General features: G+C 37.8%; 1 protein-coding gene across 1 annotated transcript; it reads right to left on the bottom strand.

Moving 5' to 3' along the window:
- Nucleotides 1-1,678: 1,678 nt before the first annotated feature.
- DNAJC10 (DnaJ heat shock protein family (Hsp40) member C10) lies at nt 1,679-26,413 on the bottom strand. The gene is made up of 23 exons (XM_064161638.1): nt 26,320-26,413; nt 25,667-26,027; nt 23,475-23,640; nt 21,438-21,488; nt 20,021-20,103; nt 19,700-19,831; nt 18,830-18,923; nt 18,530-18,607; nt 17,341-17,384; nt 16,834-16,971; nt 15,133-15,222; nt 14,211-14,324; nt 13,335-13,449; nt 12,477-12,604; nt 12,094-12,210; nt 10,745-10,846; nt 9,569-9,724; nt 8,170-8,303; nt 6,856-6,909; nt 6,337-6,484; nt 5,799-5,918; nt 4,207-4,323; nt 1,679-3,693 (listed from the first exon to the last, which is right to left on the bottom strand). Exons 2-23 carry the CDS (start codon nt 25,865-25,867, stop codon nt 3,682-3,684), a joined length of 2,394 nt encoding a protein of 797 aa, XP_064017708.1. The 5' UTR covers nt 25,868-26,027; nt 26,320-26,413; the 3' UTR covers nt 1,679-3,681.
- Nucleotides 26,414-26,439: the final 26 nt, after the last annotated feature.

The following is a 26,439-nucleotide window of genomic DNA, read 5'->3' on the forward strand; positions in this document are numbered from 1 at the left end:
ATTATCCAAAGCATGCTGGTTTACGTAGAGATGGAAGAAAAAAAAAAAAAGAGTAATGAATTCTAGCATTAGAGAGAAGGCCAAGGCTGAATGCATTTGGACTTGGAACGTTACTGTTGTCAGATGCAAAGTTTCAGTTAAATTCAGCAGGAATGCACGAGAAGAAAACTTTTAAACCTTCTCTCAACTGATAAAAATATATGGTATTTCTACAAATAATTACACCTGAAACTTGTCCATGAATGGAAAAAAAAATCAGCCTTGCCAACTTTAATCAAAACATGTCCCTTCCAACTGCAGACCGTGTAAAACCAATCTGTTGCTTGAAACTTCTGCTGTATTTTCTCCATTCTGTTTTTATGCCTTGTAGTAGCAGTAGAAGCTGAAGAAGCCAAACATGTCTTGGAAACTTTGTTTTTTTAGTATGAGGCATAGTAATTAATCAGATTAGTGATACTTAACAGCCCTGGAAGTTCTTTTAATTAAAGCAAAACAGGATGCAAGAGAAACGTGAAAGCCATCTGTGCTATTTCACCTATTGTACAGCATGCACCTGTTTTGTGGTTTCTTATATGTTGCCCTTTCTTGTCCATGGGTTACACGAGGAGAACATACAAGGCCAGCCTCCTGCTTGTTAATTTGAGAAAGACTACCAGTGTTTACTTCATGCCTCTCTCAGCCCTAAAAAAAGAAAGAGGGGACCTGGAGAGTGCTTGTGCTCTGATTTGGCTTGATAGAGATGTTTTGCAGCAGACGCTTAAAGCCCACAGGTCATCACACTTGTCTAACCAGCTGAACAGTTCCACTAGAGAATGGTGTAAGGAAAGGAGTGAAGAATAAGGGATAATAAATGCTAGCTACAGGTAGAAGTGGAAGGATCTTGGTCATACAATGACATTAAAATTGAAATTTATTCAGGGGAGGAGAGGGGGGGGACTGAGGAATGGTGGAACGTTAAAATGTGAGCATTTGTTCACATACTGTTTCAATTAATCTTCCACTTCGTTTGAAGGCTTTTCTTTTAAAATATTAAATATCAAAACAAAGACTAAAATACAATTTATTTTGATCTCTGTTTGGCATTGGGGGTAGGGGAATGTATTCTAAAGTACTTGTTGACAATGAGAATTTGTCTTGGAGGCTTTGAGAAGAGTTTGCATTAAGCTGGGTGATCTGTTTTGTAGTTGGCTTTTTTAATTTGACTTTTGAAGAACTGAGGCAATGCTACTGCCTCCACAATTCCCCAGGAGGAACTGAATGACTTGGTTACTTCAAGGATATTCTTATTTAAAAAAATGCTGCTCCAGAAGTGTCTTGAATAACCAAGTTCAACTGTTGAGTAGTAAAAACTGGATCATGTAATTACATGAATTTGTTCTTTTGTGTGTAGGTGTATTTATCTGTGGGGCTAGGAATAAAGGCAGATTTTTTTATTCACTCCCTTTCCTCAAGCTGCCTAGTGAAAACTTGCAGAAAGGACAGCTAGCAAAAAAAGCAACCAAAAAAGCTCAACCCAATCTCAAAAAAATACAAACAGGAATACTTAGAAAAAAGTCTTAGCAAGCTCAATCTACAGCATGCTCTGTTCTGAGGACTGTTTTCTCCCCATATACATCCATTTGGCCTCTATCTTGGAACTGTAAAAAAGTGGATGCAGAGAGAGTATCATGATACAATATTAAATCTTACAAATGAACTTTATTGGTATTTTAACTAAGTCCTCTTCCCCACAGCCTAAATGAGTTTCAAAACCAATAGCCCCTACAAAGTAAGTCAGCACAGAAGACATTTTGATTAGGAGAGCAGTTATTTCTCTATATGCAACAAGTGCCTAAGCCAGAAGGAAGTGATCAAGTAACTTTTTTTCAACAAGCTGAAGTATGAATACAGCCATAATAAAGCCACAAAGTTCTTATGTGCCCATCCTTTTAGGGAGGGGACTGATGGTGCAGCACTTTTTTTGTTGTGTGCTACTAGTCTCTTGTTTCTGCTAACAGGAATGAAGAAACTACATTAAAGTCTCTTGTTTCTGCTAACAGGAATGAAGAAACTACATTAAAGTCTCTTGTTTCTGCTAACAGGAACGAAGAAACTACATTAACAGGAATAAAGAAACTGCACCTGCCCATTCCAGGTAATTTTTTGACACTTGGATCCTAGAGTATGCAACCCTGACCTCCTTCAAAAAGAAGGCAGGAACTGGAATTACAGTTGCACATACAAACAAAACCTGATCAAAATAGATTTTGTCTAGAAGTCATATAAAAAAAATTCATTTTTGACTGTGACTGAAGTTGAAGTTGGATGTGGAATGGTCTACTTTGTTTAAAAAATCAGTGCAATACATCCTCTTCTTTCTCAGCTTTCTGCAATATCTCAAAGCAACTGAGGCAACACTGAACCCAGAGGAGGAAATATTTCCATGTCTTGAAAGTTACTAGAATCTCTTCCTTTTACTTATTGCTGCCTTCTTTATAAAATAAATTACTTGTAGGTAACAATGTATTTACAAATTTCTAATACTCACACTACAGTAACTCGTCATGCCAAATCTAAATACAGGGAGAGCACAGAGAAAAGTCCATCTGACAAGTTCTCAGCAGCATTTTATTGAAAACAGGAAACATTTCAATGTTGAATGTCTAAATGGAGCAAATAATTAGTTTTTCTTCTGTAGTACTTCTTGTTGGTGAAGTTATGAAAAAATATTACTCTAAAGAGAGGGAATTCTATGAAGATGTACCAGGTGACATTACAATATACAGTGTTTCTTTTTTAAATTAAAAAGGCACTTGCTATCTTGCTTGCCTAAATACCTACAAAAACCAACCAAAGAAAACCCCCAAAACCTGTCTGCAGGGAAAGGAAAAGTGGTAATGTGTCCACAGAATACATTCATATTTAAAAACACAGTAATAACGTTATGACCTATTAAGTTATGCTATGGAAGCATCAGCTTAAGTTTTGAAAGTCAATGAAACACTGACTTTTGAAGTTTTTAAAGGGTTTTTTTGATTATTTAAAAAAAGAAAATAAAAAAAGGTCCAAACCAACCAACCAAAGAAGCTCTTCAAAGTTCTGTTTGCCTAGGTACCACCCTCAGTGCCACAGTACAGTACTCCACTCAAGGATAGGAGCAATGTAATTCAGTAAACATCCTGCTACCAGCTCTGGATTTTCTTAGCAATTGACAACACAATTATGCAACCCTAAAGTAGACTAATCATCAGATAACTCTGTCTTTCAAGTAGACAATCCCTTGTGTTTCTGCATTGCAGAGTGGTCTGAGTGCATATTCAGCCACAGGCTGAGTGCCACATTCAAAAAGCATTTGAAAAAAGACAGAAAAATATAAGGAACTAGTAAATGGGTAGGTCAAAGTGATACAGTCCACATTCTGGTCAACTCCAATGTCTGACTGGAAGAAGGTAGTAGTTACATCAGAAAAGGGATAAGCAGAATTCATTTGCAGAAACATCGACTGCCTCCACCAAACCCAAAATGCTTTAATCTCCCCCCCAGTTTAAAACAGAATTCATACAGCCACAGATGTCTGTGAACTCAAAATAGTTTTCATCTCTTTTGTCCTATCATGAATGTAATCAGCCTTATATTTTCCTTCTGGTGTCTTCTATTTTCACAGCTTCAGAATATTTAAATTGTTTCTATCTCCAGGGCCACTTAGAGTTCATCCTAGTGACAAGAAAATAAACAATGAAGTTACTCTATAAGTACAAATAAAAATCAGCAAGATTAGGGTTGGTGTTTTGCCCTGTGATTTTAAATTTCTCAGCTAGGCAAATGTTTCTTCAGGAGAATTCAGGGTACTTCTTAACAGCTGTGTATTGGTATCTTCTTTCTCAGTTAAAATGTCAATCCCAATCTTGCACTCATCAACCCCTGTAATTTGTGCCTGCTTGCTAAATCTAGTCTGAGGATCACATTTTAAGATGCAGTACATCTCAACCATCTGTCTCTAACACAGCTGTTCCATGGATGGCTGTAACACTGCTCAGGCTTGCCAGAGCTGATGCTGCCACTGTAGTGTTCTCTGCTCCATCTGTGGACAGAGAGAACTGACTTTGAAGAAATAATGGTAACCAAAACACGACCAGAAGTAAAATGTACCTGGTTCTGTTTGGATATATAGCATTTAAAACTTCACAAAGAGCAAATACTAACATCATTTTAAAGGGCTATTCTTACCTTATTCCTAGATTTTTTTCTTTTTCCTTTATTTTGAATGGCTTCCAGTTTTTCATTCAAAAGGTCAGCAATACTTTTTGCATCTCTGCTGTCTATATATTCACCAAGAATGTTTTTCTAAATAGAAAAAAAAATGTATAGACTGTATCAGCAGTGTTCTACACTGAATGTAAAATCTGCTTATTTTCAGAAAAAAAAATCAGGAGGCAGGTGAGGAAGAAGACAATAGCTCTGGTAGGTTGATTTATGATGCATAGATGTATTTTTGTCTCCATTTAAACAACTGTCCTGGAGTCCTGGGCACCCCAACATTCCTCCTGTGGCTTGAGCGGGAGAGGAAAGGGGCAAAAAACCTGTTCCACTCCTCTGCCCTGCAGGCTTGAAGCAGGGGGGGAGGAAAGGGTCTTTCCAGCATGAGGGGTGACCCATGCAGATGCCCACGCTGGAACTGGGCTGGTGATTGTCTGTGGTCTTCGCACCTAGGAAGTGGTAAATCAACTTTTTGTCTAGGAAAGGTATAAATATTGGGGTACTTCCTGCCTTGGGGTGTCTGCCTTAGAGTTCTCCCCAGCCTGGATAGGTCCTGCAGAGAGTCCCTTGGTGCTGCAAAGGACAAGCTCCTGAGGGACCAGACCATCCCTTCCCACCATAAGCACCCTTTTGTGCAAGCTTAACAGGCCTAAGGAGCCTCGGATGTCTTTGAAAGAGAGCTGACAAGCACCTGCACTCCCTTTCTCTCAGCCTAACTCATCTGTGAGTGGTGAACTTTCTGCTCAGCCTGATCGATACTAGGAAAGCTGTGTTTATAGCTTAGCCTTTTCCATGTCCTGACTTCTAAACCAGCCAAATTTATCTATAGTATCTTTTGTAAGATATTCTCAATGAGACAGAGTCTGCTACTTAAACTAAATTAATTTCTGTGTATAGTTTTGGGGGTGAGGTTTCAGGAAAATAAAATAATTCTATTTCCTTTATATATTCCTGACTCAGCCACATTAGGTCCCTGTCTCCACAACAATTCTTCCTGTCTTTGTAGTAAGAACCACTCTTTGCTGTTCATTTGAAAAACTACACTAATTATTTGGATCCTTACAGAAACCTGGAATAGTGACGATTTTCTTGCATTTATTCAGCTAAGTCTTTAATGTAGGCAGCCATGATGAAGTCTGCCACTGGACAATCTACATTCATGTGATCTGTCAGTGTGGGTCACTTCTCTTTTAGACTTGAAAACCCTTTACTTTTTACCGCTGAAGTTGTCTACATTTCAGTTAGGAAGAGACTTTGCCTCCTTTTGGTAGCTGGTGGGGGAATTGGTAAAGGTTACAAACCAATTTGTCATGAGATCTCAGGAAAATGAAAGCCTGATTCTGGTTAACTCCACATTTTAGATATTTATTCTTTTTTCCATGGCACTTTACTACTCTATCACTGTCCTACTCCTTTAAGTATTGCTGAAATTCACTGCATCTCCCAAATATAAAAATCATGCACTTCAATATTTTACAGGAATAGGCTCAAGTCTTAATGTGAAATGAAATACATCTCCTAACAGTACCTGCTCACCAGTGTACACAAAAGAGACACTTTACCTTTGTTCCATGGTAGGGGTAGAACTTGACAGTAGGGTAGGCTCTGATATCGGCAGTTTGACAGGTGTGGGCATATGCCTGACAGTCTACTTTACCAGCTTTTACTTTTCCTTTAATGGCCTAAAAAGAAATATTTATTAGAAAGAAAATCCCATTGGTGACTGTAGGCAAATACCTGGAAGAGGGCAGCTAAAAGTAAACAGAAAATGTTGCAAATATCAAAAAGCAGTTGCTTGCTTCTTAGTGACTTTGGATGCAAGGATCACGTTCTGTGGGCCTACTTGAATTCAGGGCAAAGCATATCACAGCTGCTGTGGCCACCTGACCATGAGCTGAAATCTTTCTTTCAAAAGGGTCTATGTGTCTGTGCAAGAGACAATAACCACTGGCAAGTGGTACCTAAATGCATGGACCTCCCATGAGAAGGAGGCCCATTAAAGGTATACAATTTTTTGACAAGTGCAAGAAATAAAGTGCTGACTAATGATATTTTAACCATTACAAGTATAACAATCTGCTAATACAGTTAAGAACCTACCCTTGCAAGGATCTCAAATTCAGGAGCAAAATTTTGGCAAGGTCCACACCAAGGAGCATAAAAATCAATGACCCAGTGATCTTTTCCATTCAGAACTCTTTCTGTGAAACTCTGAGGCGTCAAATCTACAGACACTTGTGGTAAATAGCTGTGGAAAGGAGGGATAACAGCCATAATCCACTTGGAACTTCAAATGCATCCAACTTCCATTTAAACACAAAAAAAAAATCTAAAATTAACAATATCCTCCCTGTACACTGTGTGTTACAAGACAATCCCTTTATTCAAGTATTAGATAAGATAATACAGCCTTCAGAAATGACTGGACAGTAAGGAGTGTGCTTTTTCTCCAAATTTTAATAGCTTGAGTTAAAAGACATGGGAACTTTAAGATCTTGAACTCAACAACACATACACTTAAGTGTTTCTAAGTCTGGATTTTCCTAGCATTTAATTATTTCCTCCTAGCAAGCAAACTATGTGAGTGGCTTGTGGACAAAGTCTAGTGAAGCAACTTACCCCAATGCCCAGCCTCTCAGTGAATATGCATCTCTGTGCCATCCATTGTAGCTACTATAAAACATAAAAATCCAATTGGACAGTAGTTTGAAACAGAGTAAGTAACTTGGTTTGATAGAACTATTTTGTATGTTAGTTCTTTGCCAATAACAACTCCAGATAAAACTGCAGGCTCTAAGAATCATGAGAATTAAATCAAAATATTTTAGTAAATTTTCTAGTTGATGTTCAATCTTTACACTAATCCAGTTCCTAATTATACACATTTCCCTCACTTTGACAGTAGAAAAGCCAGGTCAACTTGTTACTTGGACAAGGACTTCTTTTTGAACATTTGGGGCATTTTGAAATTCCAGAGACAGGTCAGAAAAGAGATTGTGGATTCCTGTGCACCAATGTACACGTTTCTCACGGTAGCTTTGAATACAGTCACCTGGTCAAAATACTATTATATAGTTTTTGGTTATCTTTAAGAGACAAATTTCCATGTTTTTGCAGGAAATACCTAACTCATGATTGGGAATCTGGCACTTAACAGTCATATTGACCAATTCAGTCATTTTGGACCAAAAAATAGTCCAATTTTAAGAAAAACTTGATCTAGATGATGAAAGCTACACCAGTCTGCTATTACATCCCACGATGAGGTGGCATCACAACCATATTAACTTGGAAATCACAACCATATTAACTTGTAAATCAACAAAGCAACACACACAGCTGGTGCTTCAGATGGTTATCTATCTTTAAGTAGGCATGTGCTTCCTGCAGTCCCTGGCCCTTCAAACAGAACGGTGAAGGGGAGAGGAGACAGCCTCTTTGGTGTTAGCCAGATTTCATTTTCTGTGGATTTTTGGTGGTTGTTGTTAATGATTAATGCTTCCATGCTAATGATACAATGGATGAGATGACTAGATGTATGCTGGACAATTTTTGCAGGAGTGCCAGCAGTCTGTTAGCACAGAGGATGATTGGATAGTGACATCACTCTGCTGTCTAAAGAGAAAGCTGCAAGCAACTGGGCCTGCTAGTATTTTTATAGCATATGATATAATTCACCTACTTAGAAAGTTAGAAAACTGGCAACCAATAAAGAACAAGAAATAAAAGCTACATTGCTGGGGTTGTCTCAGTTCAGATTACTGAAATGATGTGGCAAAATGAAATTACCAGTACTTGGAAGTAACAAAGTGGATAACATCTAGCACAGTCAAAACCTATTTTAGTAGCAGAAATGAACCCTTTTAACACCACGGAAGTTGCATATTTGTTTTGTTCTATATCATCTAACATTTCCCAAGTGAAACTACTTACTAATATTGATGAGCTGTGTTTGATTTTTGAGGAAAGAGTCTTATTTCAGGATACCCCCGAACACTTTCTTGGTGACAGAAAGAATAGTATTTTTGACAATCCACACTGCCTACGCTAATTAAACCATTTAACATCTGAAAAAAAAAAAGAAGAAAATCTACAATCAAATTTGCTAATTGATACTACTACACTTTCAGTAATACTTCAGAACTAAGTCTTAATTGCTCAGTTGGGGAAAAAAAAAACAAAACCAAACCAAGATTATCCAAAGTGCTGTTCTTTCTTGTAGATGGGTCACTGGGAGCTAGCCACTCAGGTGCATTCTCATCATGCACATGTGTTTTAGTATAAGCTTCATGTGCAAGGCTCATGGTGCACTTAGCTTGCCAGAAAAGGTACATAGGAGTGTGATTATTTAGCATGAAGGCTACCATATGCTTATGCTTCATATCACAAGCTCAGTAATTAACAGCAGATCCTGATACAGCGTAGATCTGCTATCAACTGCACGCTTGGTCTGTGTCTTGAACACACTGTACTTGTTGCAAATGCCCAAAGAAGCTGGCATGGGCTAGGAAGGTGATGATTACTGAAAGTGTACTACAGACTTACTCATACTTTGCAGACATTTGACTGAAATACAGAATCTTGGCTGGAACCCCTAGTCTAGATGAGTTCAAAATGTCTGGAAGTCATGGACTTGTTTACAAAGACAATTATATTTTTTCCCACTAAAGTTTCCAATGCAAATTCCTGGAAACACATCTGGAAAACCCTAGATAGTTGTCATTAAAGTAATCATACTTTTGCACATGAAAGAACGCTGGCCTTGCATAACTGAAGCATGCTCCCCAATCCCAGCAGCTCCAGATTGAGATACATGTGATTCAGTAAACTGATGATAAGCCTTGAAGTGTGAGGTATTTCATGTTTACTTCCTTTCAGTGAGGAAAACAAGATCTCAGGGGAAAAAAAAGTTACCTAATAATGGAAGCAATTAAGATGGATATATTTTAATTCCATTAATCTGAAATTCACCTCAGAGGTTCTACCAAGGCCTAAGTGCTCTTTTATATTTTAACAAGTGCAGAGCTGTTGTCTAGATAAAACACTAAGCACCAGGGGAAGTCTGTAGTTCCTCAGGACTTGGAAAACATGCTTGTATCAACAGGAAAAGCTGGGTTACATTATCAGTGTACTGAGCCTTTAAGAAAAGCCAAGCGCACAGAACAACTTTCTCTTCAAAACAACATAAACAAGGTAGGAATTCTCTGTTTTGTTCACAGTATGAATCGCTAGACTTTCTCAGCTGACACAGCTCTTAAGACAGCAGCTGTACCATCTGAATAACTATATGGAAGAGGACACAAAACCAGGAAAGTGTCTGAATGTCATTTACCCTGGCCATTTTCTTCCATTCTGGCATTAAAGCCTGACAAGGTCCACACCATGGAGCATAGAAGTCAACCATCCAGACTTCCTCTCGTTTTCTTCTCTGAACTAATTCCACAAAAGTCTCTGGTGTTAGGGAGACCACCGATGGATTCCTAAGATCCTAAAGAAAAGACAATTTGTAGACATGTACTTTGAAACAGTAAGTTATCCCATAGCCAGTGCCATCACATGCAAACAGACTGTACCAGATTCTGAGAATGTCCCTCTTACAAGTGAAATTTGCTTGCTGCTGTAATATGGAAGACTCTAAGCTACTGAAATGCAGGGAAGCACAAAAAAATCATCCCTTCAACCCAACAATCTTATACCTTATTTGCCAAGAAAAACTGTATATTAAAAAAAAAACAACAGAGAGGCAGCAAAAGGAAGGATTTCTGCCTCTTCTCCATCAAGAGACACAAAAGACAAGAAATTTAGCTTACATTGAAAGAACAGGCATTATGAGACTCAGCCATGATATTCAGGCTGGGATGCAGGGTGGCACTAAGGACCTCTGAGTATACCTGAAGAAGACTTCATCTCTACCTGCTCCCACTCAACAGCATATGTGCTCTTACACCTTCTTTCTTTGGGCTTTCTGGGAAAGAATGAACAGTCTCTTCCAAGACTGGAGAACAGCCTGTGGATCTCTTGTGTGTGAGATCCTGAATGCTGGAGGAAAGATGAGTGCCAGAACCCCGGCAGCAAAAATGAAGAGTACTAGTGGTTTGCAGTTCTGTGAGTTAAGTTCAAGAAACAACTGTGAAGCATGGAGGGCAGCAAGCTAATAACCAAAACTTTGAAGCATTTCCTGTGTCAAGCTGTGTATGTGAAGCATTTTCATCTTAGTATTACAGCACTTCATCATTCTGATTCCTTCATCACCTCTACAAGGTACAACCCATTACTGTCACTTTGGATATTGGAAGGGATCTTGAGTTATTTGCTAATGATCTCAAACAAATTACCAACAGAGAAGGGAAATGAATCCATTATGCACCAATTCCCAGATTTTTCCTGCCCAACTACTCTAATTAATAAATACATTTTTAAAAAAATCACAGAATCTTCTCACTAAAAAAACGTTTGTGCATGAGCTGTGCCCAGAGCAGGACTGCCATCAGGATGATAATTTACATACCTCTATAAACTCCAAGATCTGCTCAGCAGAGTGATGTCCTTCATATTCATGAACATCAGATTGATTGAACACTACAGTCGTTGGATAAGCTCGAATGTTATGCTAATAAAACAGACAGTAAGAAATTGCAAGGAATTAGGCTTCTTCTACTTTGCTGTAACTACCACTGGTATTGGTGACTCACAGCTGCTAATCTACCCAGTTTGTACAACAGCACAGCTGCTCAGACATGCATGCAGATGAGAAATTCAAACTGCTACAAATCAGTACAGAGAAGATGCCAACCATATTCAGAGATGGTGTAGTTCATTTTGAATTGAAAACCCTGCAAGGAGTTCTTTTGTCATGCTCCACAATACAAGAGTTAATCCATGGAGTTTTTAAAGCTATTACCAATCTTCAAGTGGAAATGTCTGTTCTGTATAAATAACTATTGTTTACTACTGAACAGAAGATTCTTCCATGATTTTAATTCTTTGGTGTGCAAACACATCTAAATAAAACTTTAAAATAAATACAATGTAAAAAGCATTTGACCATTATAATGTTAAAAGCTCTTCTGAACAAGATGATGTGCAGTTGCACAAACACTGTCAAAATGTAAGATTTTTTGGAATGCAGAATAATTTCAGTAATTCTGCTACAACAGAATATATTTGATACCATAATTTCTACTGTGATAGGTTAATTGAAGCAGAAGGTAAAGCAATTTAAACATGGAAAGGTGTTCAAGATTTTAAAAAATCATTCCATTACTAAGTTTTTAAATAACTGTGAACTGGTAAGAAATAGATTTTTTTTTTCCCATCTGAAATTGATCCTACACTATTCAAGCACTAAAAGATGAAAAGCAAAGTCAGCTAAGGTGAGCTGAACTGTTTCTGCAAACATCTTCAGTAAGTACTGTAGCAATATAAAAACTTGTCTTTTCAAGTGTTTTGCTGGTTTTTCTCTTCCCATCTGATAAACAAAACCAATGCATGTATGTATTTGTATGCACACTAGAAAAAAATTTGCCTCTGCTTTTATTCCTTTTTTTCTCTTAACAAAACAGGAATTACTAAATACTAACACTTTCAGAGTCTTCCAATTAGACTATGAAATTGGAGCAAAGTGTGACCTATATTTTGCACTAATAGCTTATCTGCAGTGGTTACATATTTTTGCTTTGAAAAAAAAATGATGCAGGTGTTCTGTTTGGTTTACTACCCTTTAAGAATGTCTATTAAAGAACAAGCATTGTCTGCCCCAGTCCCCCTGCCCTCAACTAGATGAAAACAATATACCTTGAAAGGCTTTTCTTCTATTTATTTATGTTGTTTTTTTCTTTTTTAGTTTCTGCAGCTTACCATATTGCAAAGCCCTTCATGGACAGTACAGTCTAGTGTTCCAAATTTAAGCTGACCATAAAGATGTACTGATGCTTTTCTCAGCTCTGGTAACAAAGCTCGACAAGGAGGACACCACTAGAAAATAAAATGCAAGTAAGTGGAATTAATTTCCCCCATCAGGTCTCAGGAGAACATAAGCTGTTTGAGATGAGTAATATGCTGCTCTGACAACAGACTCCACTAAATACAAACCCCACACAGTCTAGGAACTAGTGCTGCCACAGAATGAGAAATTGCACTATCTTGTGGTGTTTAAAGATACCTTCAAGACAGTGCTAATATTTTGCTACATATTTAAATGACAGTTTAGAAGGAGAGAAATGTAGGAATGCATTATTTACCGGTGCAAAGAAGTCTACAAGCCACGGCTCCTTCTCTTTGTCAGGAAAATTCTGAGGTCCCAGTGTGATAACATGAGAGTTGACACTTTCTTTGGCAAATGCAACTATGTCGTATAAGATCTTCTTTCCTTCAAGGAACAATGTAAAAAAGGAAACTTTACCTTTCCCTATGGCAGATATCATAACAATATTCAGCAGTAGCAATAGGAGAACTGCATCTTGCATAACTATCTGGTGCCACATTCTGGATGAAACTCCACCTACAGCCTTGCTTCAGTCTCTGTGCTTTTAATCCTTTCAGCAGTACACAATAATGTAGTTCAAATCTTTCCTGCAAGGAAACTGCCACTTTTTAAATGTAAGTGGTAAAAATCTCAATCTAGATTTTTCTTGGATGGAACCCATTTAAACATGGAATTAATTTTAGTGCAGTGACATATGAAATCAAATCCAAGTTTCTCAAGCTGGCAGCACTGTGTAACTAGCATGGTAAGCCTCGCTGAAGGGTGTGCCTTAACAATGCTCTTTGGTTATCCTATCCAAAGCAGAAGCTCTCCTGATCAGCTTCAGAGATTTGATCTGTATCTGACAATGTAAATGATATGGAAATAAAAAGGATAGTAAAGACAAAATACATTTCCTGGGATCTGATGAGTGCTTACCCAGGGGGGAAAAAACCAAAACCCAAAGAGAAACAGAAAATGGCAGTAAGTTTGTGCCGGCTACAGTAAGGTCAGGGGAAAGATAGCAAATACTAAAACTACAAAACTATTGTTTGGGAAAAAATGCAGTTTGCCAAAGATAGTGTAATCTCAAAGTGATTACATAATGATTTAAACCTGCCAAAGTTTCTCTTACCATGATGAATTTCATAATCTCCCGTTCCTTTTCCTTTGAAGACTGCTAAACAAGGCTGATACACATACAGTTTGTTGCAGATGGCTGGTGAGGAAAGACAGTCAAACTTGCCAACCTATTTAACAGACAGAGCTATTTTAATTAAGGCATCCTATTTTATATAGATTAAGATATTTCCACAGGCAGTAAGAGTTAGGAAAAGAAGGTAAAAATGTGGAGAAGTAGTCTTTCTGTAAATGAAGTCTTAAGACAAACAAGTTTCAGTAAAACTACTAACACAGATATTAAAATCCTTGTTAATTTTGAATTTAAAGAGAATAAAATCTTACAGAATCCTCTTTTTTTTTTCTCCCCTCCAAATAAAATAGCAAGGAAGCAAAAAGACACCTAAAATAAATGTGACATTAAAGATCTTCTAGTCAGGTAATATATATTTTTTTAAAATATATGCCTTACAGAATAACACAATCCATATGTCTTCAGTGCAAAGGTTGAATTTTGTTTCTTAAGAAAAATGTCAAAGTCATTGTCTGGTTTTCTAAACAACTGAAGTGTAGTTTCACATACATTGATTCGATATTGAAGTGTTCACTTTTAAGTGTTATCTGAATGGAATCTGCAGCAACATTTCCCATGAGAAAGCAGATTTAAAAAAAGAATGTTTCTTAACTACTACTTAATCATTCAAACTGTATGGAAAACATAATTGCTTGCTTTCAGTGAAACCCTTTGCTACAAATCTACCATATGATAGTAACTCCTCTCTTTCACTACTAGAAGTGGCAGTAGTAACAACTTTAATAACAATGGCAAAACATACTGACTTGTTCTCCAAACGTGAATTGCACTGAACACTACATGAGTGAGCAGGCTTACCTGAATGTGCTCATCTTTCAGTAAAAATTTAAGTTTCTTAAATTCCTGTATGTGTGCTTTATCCCTTTCCCCAAACTGGAAGAAAATCAGCCATCGGTGATGAGCCAGGTGGTCCTTTCAATGAAGGAAATAAAACCACAGACAAACAAAAATCAGGTGTTATTCCCAGCTTGTAAATTCCTTTTGTGTTTGTCGTGGGTTTTTTAAAGAGAGCACGACAGAGATTAAACTCTCAAATCAAGTTGGAGGGAAAATACAGAATTCTATTTGGAGAGAGAGAATACAGCGATAGACATTACAAAAGCAATTACCATGGCAAAACCCCTTGAAGTTTCCCCCATCCCCAAAAACAAAGATAAGTGAGTGCCCAGTTAATCTGATCTTCGGGTGACCTCCTCCACTCATAGCCCTTCCACTAAACCTCCTTTTACTGCATCATAAGGGATAGCAAAGAAAAACAATCTGAACTCATCTGGCTACATGTCCCTCTTTTTTTTTTTAACTCCAAGACACAAACATCTTTTATGACTTCTAATTTCACTTCATACATAACTTATCAGGATTAAAAGGTACTTTTTTTTCTTTCTTACATTAGTGCCAAAATACATTTAAAATAAAACTCTCTGCAGTTTAGTTGATTAAAAAAAAACCACCCAGGAAGTTATAGTTGCAGGCTGAGTGTCAGTGGCAATCTCTGCAGTTTTCTATGGTCCTGTAAATACCACCCCTGCTTACTTCTGTTGTTCTGTCAAACGAAAGTAAGCATAGCCAAAAGGTGTAAAAGAATTTTGGTTACAGTAAAAAAAAAAGTAATAAATAAAGTTTCATAAATAATACTTTGTTATATCAACAGGATTTTTAAAAAGCAAGAATAATAAACATACATTAAAGAAATCTTAATGTATTTTTTTTTTCCAATTACCTCTAATGATGCTGCAGAGATAATTTCAAAGTCTGGCAGATGCTGCATTACTTCCTTATATATTTCTCTGGCATCCAAGGAGTTAAGAAACTAGGAAGGGAAGTTAACTGTATTTATTATAAGGAATTACAAGCATGAATCTGGTTGCTGATGATTAATACTCAAAGTATTGTGGAAATTATTCTGATTTTGTCTTAACAATACAGTTAATAAATGCTATTTGATCAGCTGCTTCTTTGTCTATAGGATTTCACAAACACCACTCTCAGAATACTGCTTTTTATCTTCTTTTCCTATAATGTTACACTCTAGGTACAGTATTTAGTCCAAATGGGGGCTAAGTCTCAAATTCAAATGTAAAGGCAGATCTGGAACTCTTGTAGACTTGACCATAAGCCTAATCTTACAGGCATCCTTAAGTCTGCTGTACAAAGTTTCAGTCATTTTTAAAATTAGGAAGTGCTACAAATCAGCAACTCAAAAGTTCTAAGTTACAAGGTTACAAGTTCAGTTTCCTCCTTTGAAAGATATAGATAACAGTAGTGACAAAAAAGGAGCAAGACATGTTCCAAACTGAGAAATGTGTCCCATCAATTAAGGAAGTCAGAACTACCACAGAGAGGTAGGAGGAGGTTGCAGTACTAGAATAGAGCTGAACGGCATCATCTGTACTGACAGACATCGTAGGAGTACTTTCAGCACACATGTCAGCACTCTGCTCAGAGCAGCATTTCTCAAAGTTGTGATACCTGAGGTGTATTATTCCTGGAATAAAAACTGAGGGCATGTTGGGGAAGACCTTCAAGATCAGGAAGTCCAATCCTTATCTCGACATTGCCAAGTCCATCACTAAACCCTAAGCACCAAATCTACACACCTTGTAAATATGCCCAGGAATGGTGACTCCACTACTTCTCTGGGCAGCCTGTTCCAAAGCTTGACAACTCTTGGTGAAGAAACTTTTCCTAATATCTGATCTGAACTAAATTTCCCATGGCACAACATGAAGCTATTTCCTCTTATCCTATTGCTCCTTACTTTGGAGGAAAGTAAAGTTTTGGTCTCTTCTCCCAGGCAAGCAGCAACAGAATGAGGGGACACAGGCTCAAGTTGGGCTGGGGGATGTTAGGAGGAAGTTCTTCCCAGAAAGAGTGATTTGCATTGGAATGGGCTGCCCAGGGAGGTGGTGGAGTTGCCATCCCTGGACATGTTCAAGAAAAGCCTGGCTGAGGCACTTAGTGCCATGGTCTAGTTGATTGGACAGGGCTGGGTGCTAGGTTGGACTGGATGATCTTGGAGGTCTCTTCCAACCTGGTTGATTGTATGAAAAAAATGCCAGGAGAGTAAAGCAGCTTTAGAACTGGTTCTTGGGGCTGCCACAGAGCACATCCCACTCCTGGATTCCCAAAGCTGCCTGGAGATGCTCCTGAGGTGTTGACTACAGCAAGCTACAGGCTGCTGCTACTGCAAAGTGCTGTTTTTCACTCTTCCAGCACACCAGCAAACCAAGGACCACCTCCAGGGATCACTGCCTTAGAAGCCAGGAGATATATAAACACATATGAGGGTATACAAGTTTAAATGAGAGGAGAAAAAAGTATCTTTTCAGTTTATATAATCAATCTGGGACTTATTTATACATTCATTTGTCCTCGTCACCAACTTGTATCTTAAGACAGATGACTAAAAAAGAACACATACCAAAACACCTCCTTTCTCCTTGTTATTTATGGTGGCTCCAGGTGGAAAATACGCTGTAGTACTAGTTGAGATATCTAAATTGTCACAGAGCTCACCCTGGGTGCCACAGTCCATCCAGCCTACATTAGCAAGACCTTCCTATAATAGAACAAATAAAACAAAAACCCACACAAAAAAAATCAAAACTATGCAGGAAAGAGTATTTTTCCATCTCAAGTTCAGAAATACTTTTGAAAATCCCAACATAAGCAATCATATACCACATTTAACACAAAACAAATGAAACCACTTTGTCATTCATTAGTTTCTATTTTACACAATTCTTTTAAAAGTTAATGTTATTCTAGCAGTTACTACATCAAAATATTTCACTCTTCTGAAAGTTAATGGGTGAAATCTTGGTTCCACTAAAGTCAGTAAGAGTTTTAGCTCCAGTCTGACGCTTTCAATTCTGTTATTTGGTTTTACATCTAGCAGGTGATGCTTTCAAAGTGAAACACTGCTTACCAACATGCCAGCTAGCTTAAGGCGTGTCTGGTAACTCAAGCAATCTGCAAAATAAAAATGATTTATTTACAATCCTAAAACCTCATTATAAATCCACTAAACCTACTCTTATTGAGAATTACCCCTTTCCTCCCTACAAGGGGGATCATTTCAAAAGGTATTTCAGGGACTTAAGTTGTAATACCTGGTAATTAAGCACTTGCTGATCATCTAGTCCAAGCTGAAAATAACATGAAAAACATTCTCATGCTTCATCAACACAGACCCTTCAAGACTGACCAACGCTTAAAAAGATAACCCAAGAGCTATGTACATACTGCCTAGGAATCAGACTTCAATGGAAATACCAACTTTGTCATTCAAATAACACCACACTTTAATATATATATAATGGGCTCAAATTAATGATCCAGACTTTGAATAGTTACCTTCTGATACTGATTTTTTTTCCTGAACTAAGAAGTTGCAGAAACCACACTTTAATTACACCAGTGTTGAAAACTCAATACCAAAAGGACTGTAACTTAAAATTAAGCTAATTGCAAGTCTAAACCCAAGACTATAGCTGTGATTAGTCAGTTCACAGAACAAAGGTCTCCTCATAAGCTGGGAAATCTGTATTTGTCAAAGGTGTAGTGCATTTACTTTACCAGTTAACTGAGGCAACTTTCTCACATACTGCATCCAATACTGATCCCAAGAAAGTTAGTGACAAAGAGATACAAAAAATAATGCAAATCTAAACTCTCTCATGATGTCAGTGGTTAAAGCCACTTACTATGCCCAAGCCTAACTTAAGAGAAAATATTCAATTTATTTTTGAGTAATGGTAGTGTGAAGGTAAGACACATCCTTTTTCGCTACTCAGCTATCATGACAAGCTGTCACGATATCTGTTATTTGTGCTGAGCTGCAAACGGAAGTTAGAGGCCTTTTCTGCCAGTTCCCTTCCTACAAGGTTACACTTGAGTGCTGCTTTAATGACTCATGTGACATTACAGAAGTAGAATAGCATAATCCTTCCATTAATGTCCCTTTTGTCAAATAACCTGAAATGACCCAAAGTCCAAGTACTGGGATCATGTAAGATGGTTTAATTTTTATGAGAAGCAAAATGGATTCTGCCAACTATCAATGAAAACTATTTCCTGTCTGTTTGCCTGAATTGAAAATCATTTAATACACCTACCTCCACGTTCAGCACAGAAGGTGATCAGCCAACCAACACCAGAAGCAAATGAAGTTTCAATGGCATTGACAAAGTTTCCTAAGAGCAAAAAAGTTTACAACCCATTGTGACAAGTTAAGCGTGACTTTGAAACAAAAAGGCTTTTGTACTTATACTACCAAATTGCTGTAAACTTTTTAGTCTCAAAAAAAGCACATATTAACAGCTGACAGATTCACTTGCATAAATAGTTTTTGACACATTTTATACTGTAAAAGCAAGTTCAAGAACAACCACCCAAGCAGAATAGATGAACATTACCTGCCCATAACTCAGTGACTGTGCTTGTAACATACTGCATAGCAAAGCTCTTCAAGCTTTCTTTTGACCTATCTCCATAATACTTCACTGGTTGCTATGGAACACAAGGAGTAAAGTTTATAAATGTTTTAATAAAATAAAGGAAAACACACACTTATACAGCTGCAGTACACCAACCCCTCATCCCTGACTACTCCTCTTGCCCCCACCCCCAGCTTTAGATCTGTTCTCTCCCTCCCATATCAGAATGTTTGGAATTTAACTTTTATTTTTTTAATATGATTTCTTCCCATATCAAGGAACAGAAGGATCATTTAATCTTAGAAACACCAACTCCTAACGATGATATTTCTGTTTAAAAAAACATTACTCACAGTCTACTTAGTGTTTGCACAACCTCTCAAATCTTATCCTTGTCAAAGTGTACCCAACAATTCAAGTGCAATTTGTACACCAGCCCTACTTTACAAGCAGCTACAAAATGTGATGTACACTGTGCAGCTATCATGGAGGAAGTCTTGTGGAAGAAATTTCTAAGTTTCTTTAGATACACGATTATATTATTTAGACTCAAACTATTCTTTTTATCTGAATGGTCCATTACAATACTGCAAGAGGAAATGTCCAAGTAGACTTATTGCTTTGCTACCACACCACTGCAAACAGTGAATTCCAAATCAGGTGCAAAAACCCACTTTGCAAACCAGGTATTTATTTCTGAATCTAACTTTCTAAATGAATTTTCCCAAGGTGACAGAAAAGGAGTAATTTATTAGAAGGAAAGTCCTTTTAAAGCCACCTACGATTAAGTATTAAGGAAATACTCAAGATTTTAATCTTTCTAAAAATGCCTGAAGTTTTATTACTCACCATTCCAGTTCTGAAAACATACAGACTTGGGTAACTGTTAATTCCTTTAATCCGACAAAGCATTCTGTTATCTCCACAGTTGACAGCTCCAATGCGTATTACTCCATCCATCTCCTTAGCAAACTCCCTCCACTACAAAAGAAAAGGGGAAAAATAAAGATATATCCTATAAAGACATAATGAAAAGAACAGCATCTTGGGGAAAAAAAAAAAGGCACTATGAATTGTTGTCTTTAATTTCAACTCCATTGTAAAAATCCATTTGTTTATAATGGCATAAACTTCATGACTTTTCAGAGTGAATGTGTTTGTTATACATACCGTAGGTGCTAAATCATGGCAGTGGGAGCATCTAGGAGAATAAAAATTCACAAACCACAGTTCTCCCGAGGTAACAGCAGCATCTACATGGACAGAAGAAAACTGCAAGTAATACACATCTGTGCTATGCTTACACCAAGAATGTACCTTTTGTAGATTGTTTTCCCCAAAAGCTGACTTAAATACTTAAGTCAGACATAGTAACAGTAACTAAGATGGGATAAAGACTGCACTTTGCTTGCACATACTTGGTCTTTAGGCAAGTGCACAAAAAAATCACATTTCAAAGAGTATCAGCACCCTGACTTTCAACATCGGTTCTATTAATTAAGGACAAATGTAGTCTCTACAGATGAGCCTTGTGGAAATTACTGTGATAGTGTAAGTCTAATTAAGCATAATTAAATACTGTTGCTTATAAAAGAAAATAACAGCAACAAACTATACAAATGCAGAGGTTGTTATAGAATCATAAAATCAACCAGGTTGGGAGAGACCTCCAAGATCATCCAGTCCAACCTAGCACCCAGCCCTATCCAGTCAACTAGACCATGGCACTAAGTGCCTCATCCAGTCTTTTCCCGACCACCTCCAGGGACTGTGACTCCACCACCTCCCTGGGCAGCCCAAGGGGCTGTTATCAGCTTGAGTTATGTAGCTTTCAGTCTCTTGATTTTAGGACATAATTTTTATAGAGAATTTTCTAAGTCACATGCAACCAAGGAATGGGTATACTCTGCTAGCCAGTTAACCAAAGCAAAACCAGGTTCTCATCATGAGGTTCTGCTATGAGAACAATTTACAAAACTGAAGATCCTGTCCATACAAATGAAACTGTACTCAAAAGATAAATGGAAAAATCACACAAAATCCAGTACTTTTTCTCTATGGTCTCTTAGTGATAAGTATCTTAACTTTAATTTTGCAAGAAAAACCCTAGATGATATTCTCCAGCAGTCTCTTTCCAGACCTGGTGATACTTAGGTCTGGTTTTAGTATCTGGAGTCACCTGCTGGTCTTGAACCTCCTGTGCAATACACAACTTACTGGATTTCACAGGAAAAAGTAATATAGAAATATAACAGAGAAATTCTATAAAGTGCATTTTTAGACAGCAGACCCCCAGAAATAGTAACAATGAATTTGGAGAAGCAAAATTTTAATTCAAGTAATTTCCTCTCACAAAACATCTTTCAAACATAAACTGGTTACTGATATGGAATTCTCCTAACAGATCCATCAGGAAATGTTAAGGGTTTGATTTTTGTGGGCTTTTTTTCCCCCTCCTGACACCATGATTTTCTGTCTTTTTTTTTTTAATCTAGATTTATAATAGTCTATAGATATACAGCTTACAATGTAAAACATGTTACACTGGGTTGCCACGTTGTCAAACAGCTATTTATTTAAAACTTACCAAATTCTCCCCTATCCAATGTTATAATTTCAGGATCGTCATCATAAATACCTATTAAAAAAAGGCAATTGCTTTATTGTTGCTTTCTTTAAGATGAAGGAGCAAGCTATCATTCACAATACAGAAAATAGAAGACAGTACACTGAAGTAGTAAGCTGGCATAGATTGTTTCTACAAGGAAGTTAAGCTTGTTTAGTAATATGTAACCTTAGTTTAATCTCTTGCTAACTCCTGAACTACAATTCACAGTTCTTTTGGCCACCAAGTGAGTAGTGATCTTGAACTACCACTGTTACAGCAAGAGTGTTAGAAATAACATCAACCAGCTGACAGATTAAAACTCAAGAAGCTTCAGCCCGCAGTGGGAGAGCTACAGGCAATGTCTGGAAGCTTTCACTTCTCTCAGACTCTGGTTATCTGAACTATGTACATCGCAAAGGTGTTTCAGCCATAATCTTTTCCATTAACAATGTGTGAGCTCAGTGGAAGAAAGGTATGGACTGCAGTATTTCTAATAAGCTAACCAGTCCTACCTAGAACATCACTACAAAACAGTCTACTGCTTCAAGTATGCGAGAAAGGCAGTACCTTATAGGACAGCATTGTATTATACTACTACAGCCACAGATCTTTTACAGTACCTAACACGGTGAGATGCCATTTCACCTAACGTATACAAGGATTAAATGAAAAGAAATAATGAGAGAAATTAAATTCTGTACATGACAAGGTACTTTTATATTACTATCATGTAATATAATGCATATATTCACCTGTATGTATGCATATATATAAACATATGAAACGAAGAATACAGAATTTTTAGAGACTGGGACATATAAAAAACAGAAAAAAAAAAAAAAACACAATCCAACAAACAAACCAAACAAAAAAAAAATCAAAAAGGTGGCTGTTCATTTCAGTTTTTCTTATTAGTCAAACCATGTTCCTCAGTTCTGTATTTCAGTTTACTCCTGTCACAGCAGCTCTGCGAATGGTTCATCCCAGCTTTTCCCTACGACTTCCTAAAATCTCAAGACTGATATTAAATAATGATTGTATTATTATTTTTCAACTTTGTACTACCTTCTAAGTGATTTCTAATTGTATAACTGCATAGAAAAATAGGCAAAAATCTCCTCTCAAAATCCACTTGAGATGAATAAAAAATGTCTCCCTGCATTAGGCTTACGAAGAATACTGATCAAACATTAACTCTGGAATTGAAGTGAAAATAAGAAGAGAAAATCCAACCCAAAAGTCAGATGATCAACAAAAAGGTAAGCAGCGGGAACAAAAGGCTAGGTAAATAGCTCATTATATTTTTGGTGGTTTTTGGGTAGCTGTTAACAGGGTAAATAAAAGACTGGGTCAACAGAGAGAAAAATAACAGCTATAGGAGAACAGAACAGGCAGAAATCTGGAGAGGTGTGATGGTTTGCGTGTTCCCTGCCCCCTGCCTACTTTTAGAAATCACCCAGTCTAGACTCAGCCAGCTCTGGAAATATGAATGAAGCTTATTATTTACAGCTTAGCACAATATACAAGCAGATATTTACAGTATATACAGAAATATACAAGATAAAATGTAATACAGAAACACAACTCCCCTCCCAGAAACCTGAGTCCCCAGGAGGGGCTCTCTGCCACCCCTTCACCTTCCTCCTACCCCTCTCAACCTCACCCCAGTCCCAAGGAAGAACAGAGGTTCGGCCAGTGGGTTAGGAAGCAAAGTGGATTAGTCCAAAATGGAGGGTGAGGTTAGAGAGTAAGATGCAGCTCAGCCAGCAGCCCCAAATGAGAGTGGTTATCTATGTTTTTATTTCTTGTTCCTATACATCTCATCAAGCCTATGAGTGAAGCAGATATCACCACTGTTTTCCTTTCACAGCCTGTAATCTAGTTTTCTCACCAAAACATTCTAGCCTGCTTCAAACTAGCACAAGAGGATACATCAGAAATACATAGGAGATCTGATAGAGGCTGAATGTACTTATGATTGCTTTAAGTGAATTACAACCACACATCACAGCTTACCAAAATCATATCGATAGAAGTGCCAGCTTTCATAACGGCCTCCTTGCTGCTGATCTTCAAGGCCTTTCTCTCCATATTTATCGTACTTCTTCCGCAGATCTTCATCTTTAAGTACTTCATAGGCTCTGTTTATTTTCAAGAAATTCTCATGTGCATTTGGATCATTCTATATGAGGAAAACTGTAATTAGTAATTAATAAAACATATGGTACACCTAATGCAACATAACAATGTTTGGAAATATTTTGATATCCCTACTCAAGATGTCAGTTGTGAGGGATGCAGATATTAACAGTGATCTCCAAACAAAGTACAGCAAAGCTTTGATTTCCTGAAGCCAGATGCATCACTTCTTCACTCTCGCTAAAGTACCTAGTGAACCACAATGCTATACCATTCTCCAGTGATGCTTTTTCTTCCAACTCTCTTTCTCAAGAATGAAGACTTGGCACTTCCTCTGTAATCTTTTCTACTGGAGAATCTCTACTCATCCAGTTTGATAATCTCTGATATAAAGGCAGGTTCACTCCTTGGAATACTACGGTGTAGGCAGAGGCCTCCTTTTTTATTTTAAAAGCTTTCTTGTTCTAGGCAGCTTCTGAATTAGAATGAGAAAAATCTGTATATGTATTCTGAACCCCAGTTTAGGTTCTGAGCTCATGCAGTTCAACAGTGGTGAGCAAAACCTGCAGCACTCTCTCACTCTTCTAATTTCTGCTTAGACATTTAAAGAGATAGAAACATAAAATCATAGAATCAAGCAGGTTGGAAGAGACCACCAAGATCATCCAGTCCAACCTAGCACACAGCCCTAGCCAGTAAACTAGACCATGGCACTAAATGCCTCATCCAGTCTTTTCTTGAACACCTCCAGGGATGGCCACTCCACCACCTCCCTGGGCAGCCCATTCCAATGGCAAATCACTCTCTCTGTGAAGAGCTTCCTCCTAACATCCAGCCTATACTTCCCCTGGCACAACTTGAGACTGTGTCCCCTTGTTCTATTCTGGTTGCCTGGGAGAAGAGACCAACCCCCACTTGGCTACAGCCTCCCTTCAGGTAGTTGCAGACAGCAATGTGGTCCCTCCCGAGCCTCCTCTTCTCCAGGCTAAACTACCCCAGCTCCCTCAGCCTCTCCTCATAGGGTTTGTGTTCCAGGCCTTTGCTTTTACTTAAAGGTTTTTTAATCTATATGAACTGTATTGCCACTATGGAATGTGTATAATGGCTTCATCTTCTATGTATCATCTTTAATATCAAAAATACCCTGATAAAAAAAATCCTTAATAGTATTTCCGTACTTGTAAACTACAGAATTGGACCTAAAATATCATTAAAGTATCAACACAGAGAAAACAGAACTTGCAATCAATAGCTACAAGTTGACATTTCTAACTTCACTGAGATTTGGCTTGCTCCTGTTCAAATCCATTGTAAAACATCAGCACTTCAGAGGCTACTCTGTGCCTGTGGGCCCTGAGCTCATATACAACAATACTGTCTTCTGGGTTTCTGTACAGGTGCAGTTGTACATATAAAGATCAAAATCCTCATGTTTCCTGTGGACTTGTAGTTATTTCAGGAAACTGTGAGGAAAAAATGACAACACTTAAATTGAAGCTATTTCTTTCTACTTTAAAAAAAAAAAGAGTAACATGGACTGGGCCATTCCAAGTCTTCTCACTCTTGTTATTCTAGAGGTCCTTATTACACTCCCTCACTATGCCTTGGCAGCCCCAGAATTTCTGGTTTGTCCTATTCAGTACTTAGAGATTGATGGTTCAATACAGGTTGGCACTGTTTGCTTTTTAGATGAAGCTTCACATTAGGGAAACACTAAGTTCCCCTAAAGAGGCAAACTCAAACTCCCCAGTTTACCAACAGGGCAATTTGGTGCGTACCCAATTTTTTCTCCATTTACCAAACCATATTTGAGAACTAAATGACTTCAAATATATTAAAAAAAAAAAATCAACTACAACAATTTAATATGGCCCAGATTCAACACACCATGTAAACTCCTTTAGCAAATAAGTCTCTGCAGAAAATCTGAGCTGAAACATGTTATCAGGCAGACCCCTTACTTCATAAGAACAGAGAAATACTGCAGATAAATTAAATCCACTTTTTTTGGTATAAGCATTAAGATTCATCAACTCAACCAATTTTGACCTGTTAGAGGTGTGACTTACCTGATTTTTATCAGGGTGCAACTTTAGTGCCAGTTTTTTGAATGCTTGACGTATTTCTCTACTACTTGCTTCTTTGGATACTCCAAGTAAACTATAGTAGTCCTGATCAGTGCATACAAGAACTATCACACATAACAAAACTAGCAAGAAAGATCTTTTGAAATATCGAATATAACTTCCTTTGGATAGCAAGAACTCCATTATGAAGCTTTTGGTGAAATGTACAGGCTCTGATTCAAGCAGGCTTTGGGGAGAGTCTCCAGTAAGTAAGTCAGCGTTGGGATAGAGATGTATTTATGACTGAGCTCTTCAAACTGCTGTCTGTCCTACTCCATGTCACAGGTCTTGCAAAAGTTATGACCTGTAAAAGGAGGGATGGAAAAGCAATGAAGCTAATTTTACTCTCTCTTCAAGAAGTATGTTACAAAAGAACCCTACCGGCAGCTCGTACAGGCTGCACATGAACATTAAGCTCCTTGACTGCTAATTACCTGCTTTGTGAAGACCACACAAGTGACAGACCATCTTTTTATCATGTACATTGCACATGCGGCAATCGTGCAAAGCTTGACCGAATGACGCCAAGTATCACCCACCTATACCACTAAACAAAAAACCAGGTTTCGCCGGGCTCACTTTTCCCTCGAACTTACTTTTAATAGCGCAGAGGCACATTCTTCCGAAAGCGCCGGGAAGCTCTGAGGCAGCCAAGTCCTCCAGGGAGGAGAACTGCTCGTCAACGAGCCGGCGGACGCCTCCCGCATATAAAGCCG

This window comes from Pogoniulus pusillus, chromosome 2 (genome assembly GCF_015220805.1).
Source record: "Pogoniulus pusillus isolate bPogPus1 chromosome 2, bPogPus1.pri, whole genome shotgun sequence".
Taxonomy (NCBI): domain Eukaryota; kingdom Metazoa; phylum Chordata; class Aves; order Piciformes; family Lybiidae; genus Pogoniulus; species Pogoniulus pusillus.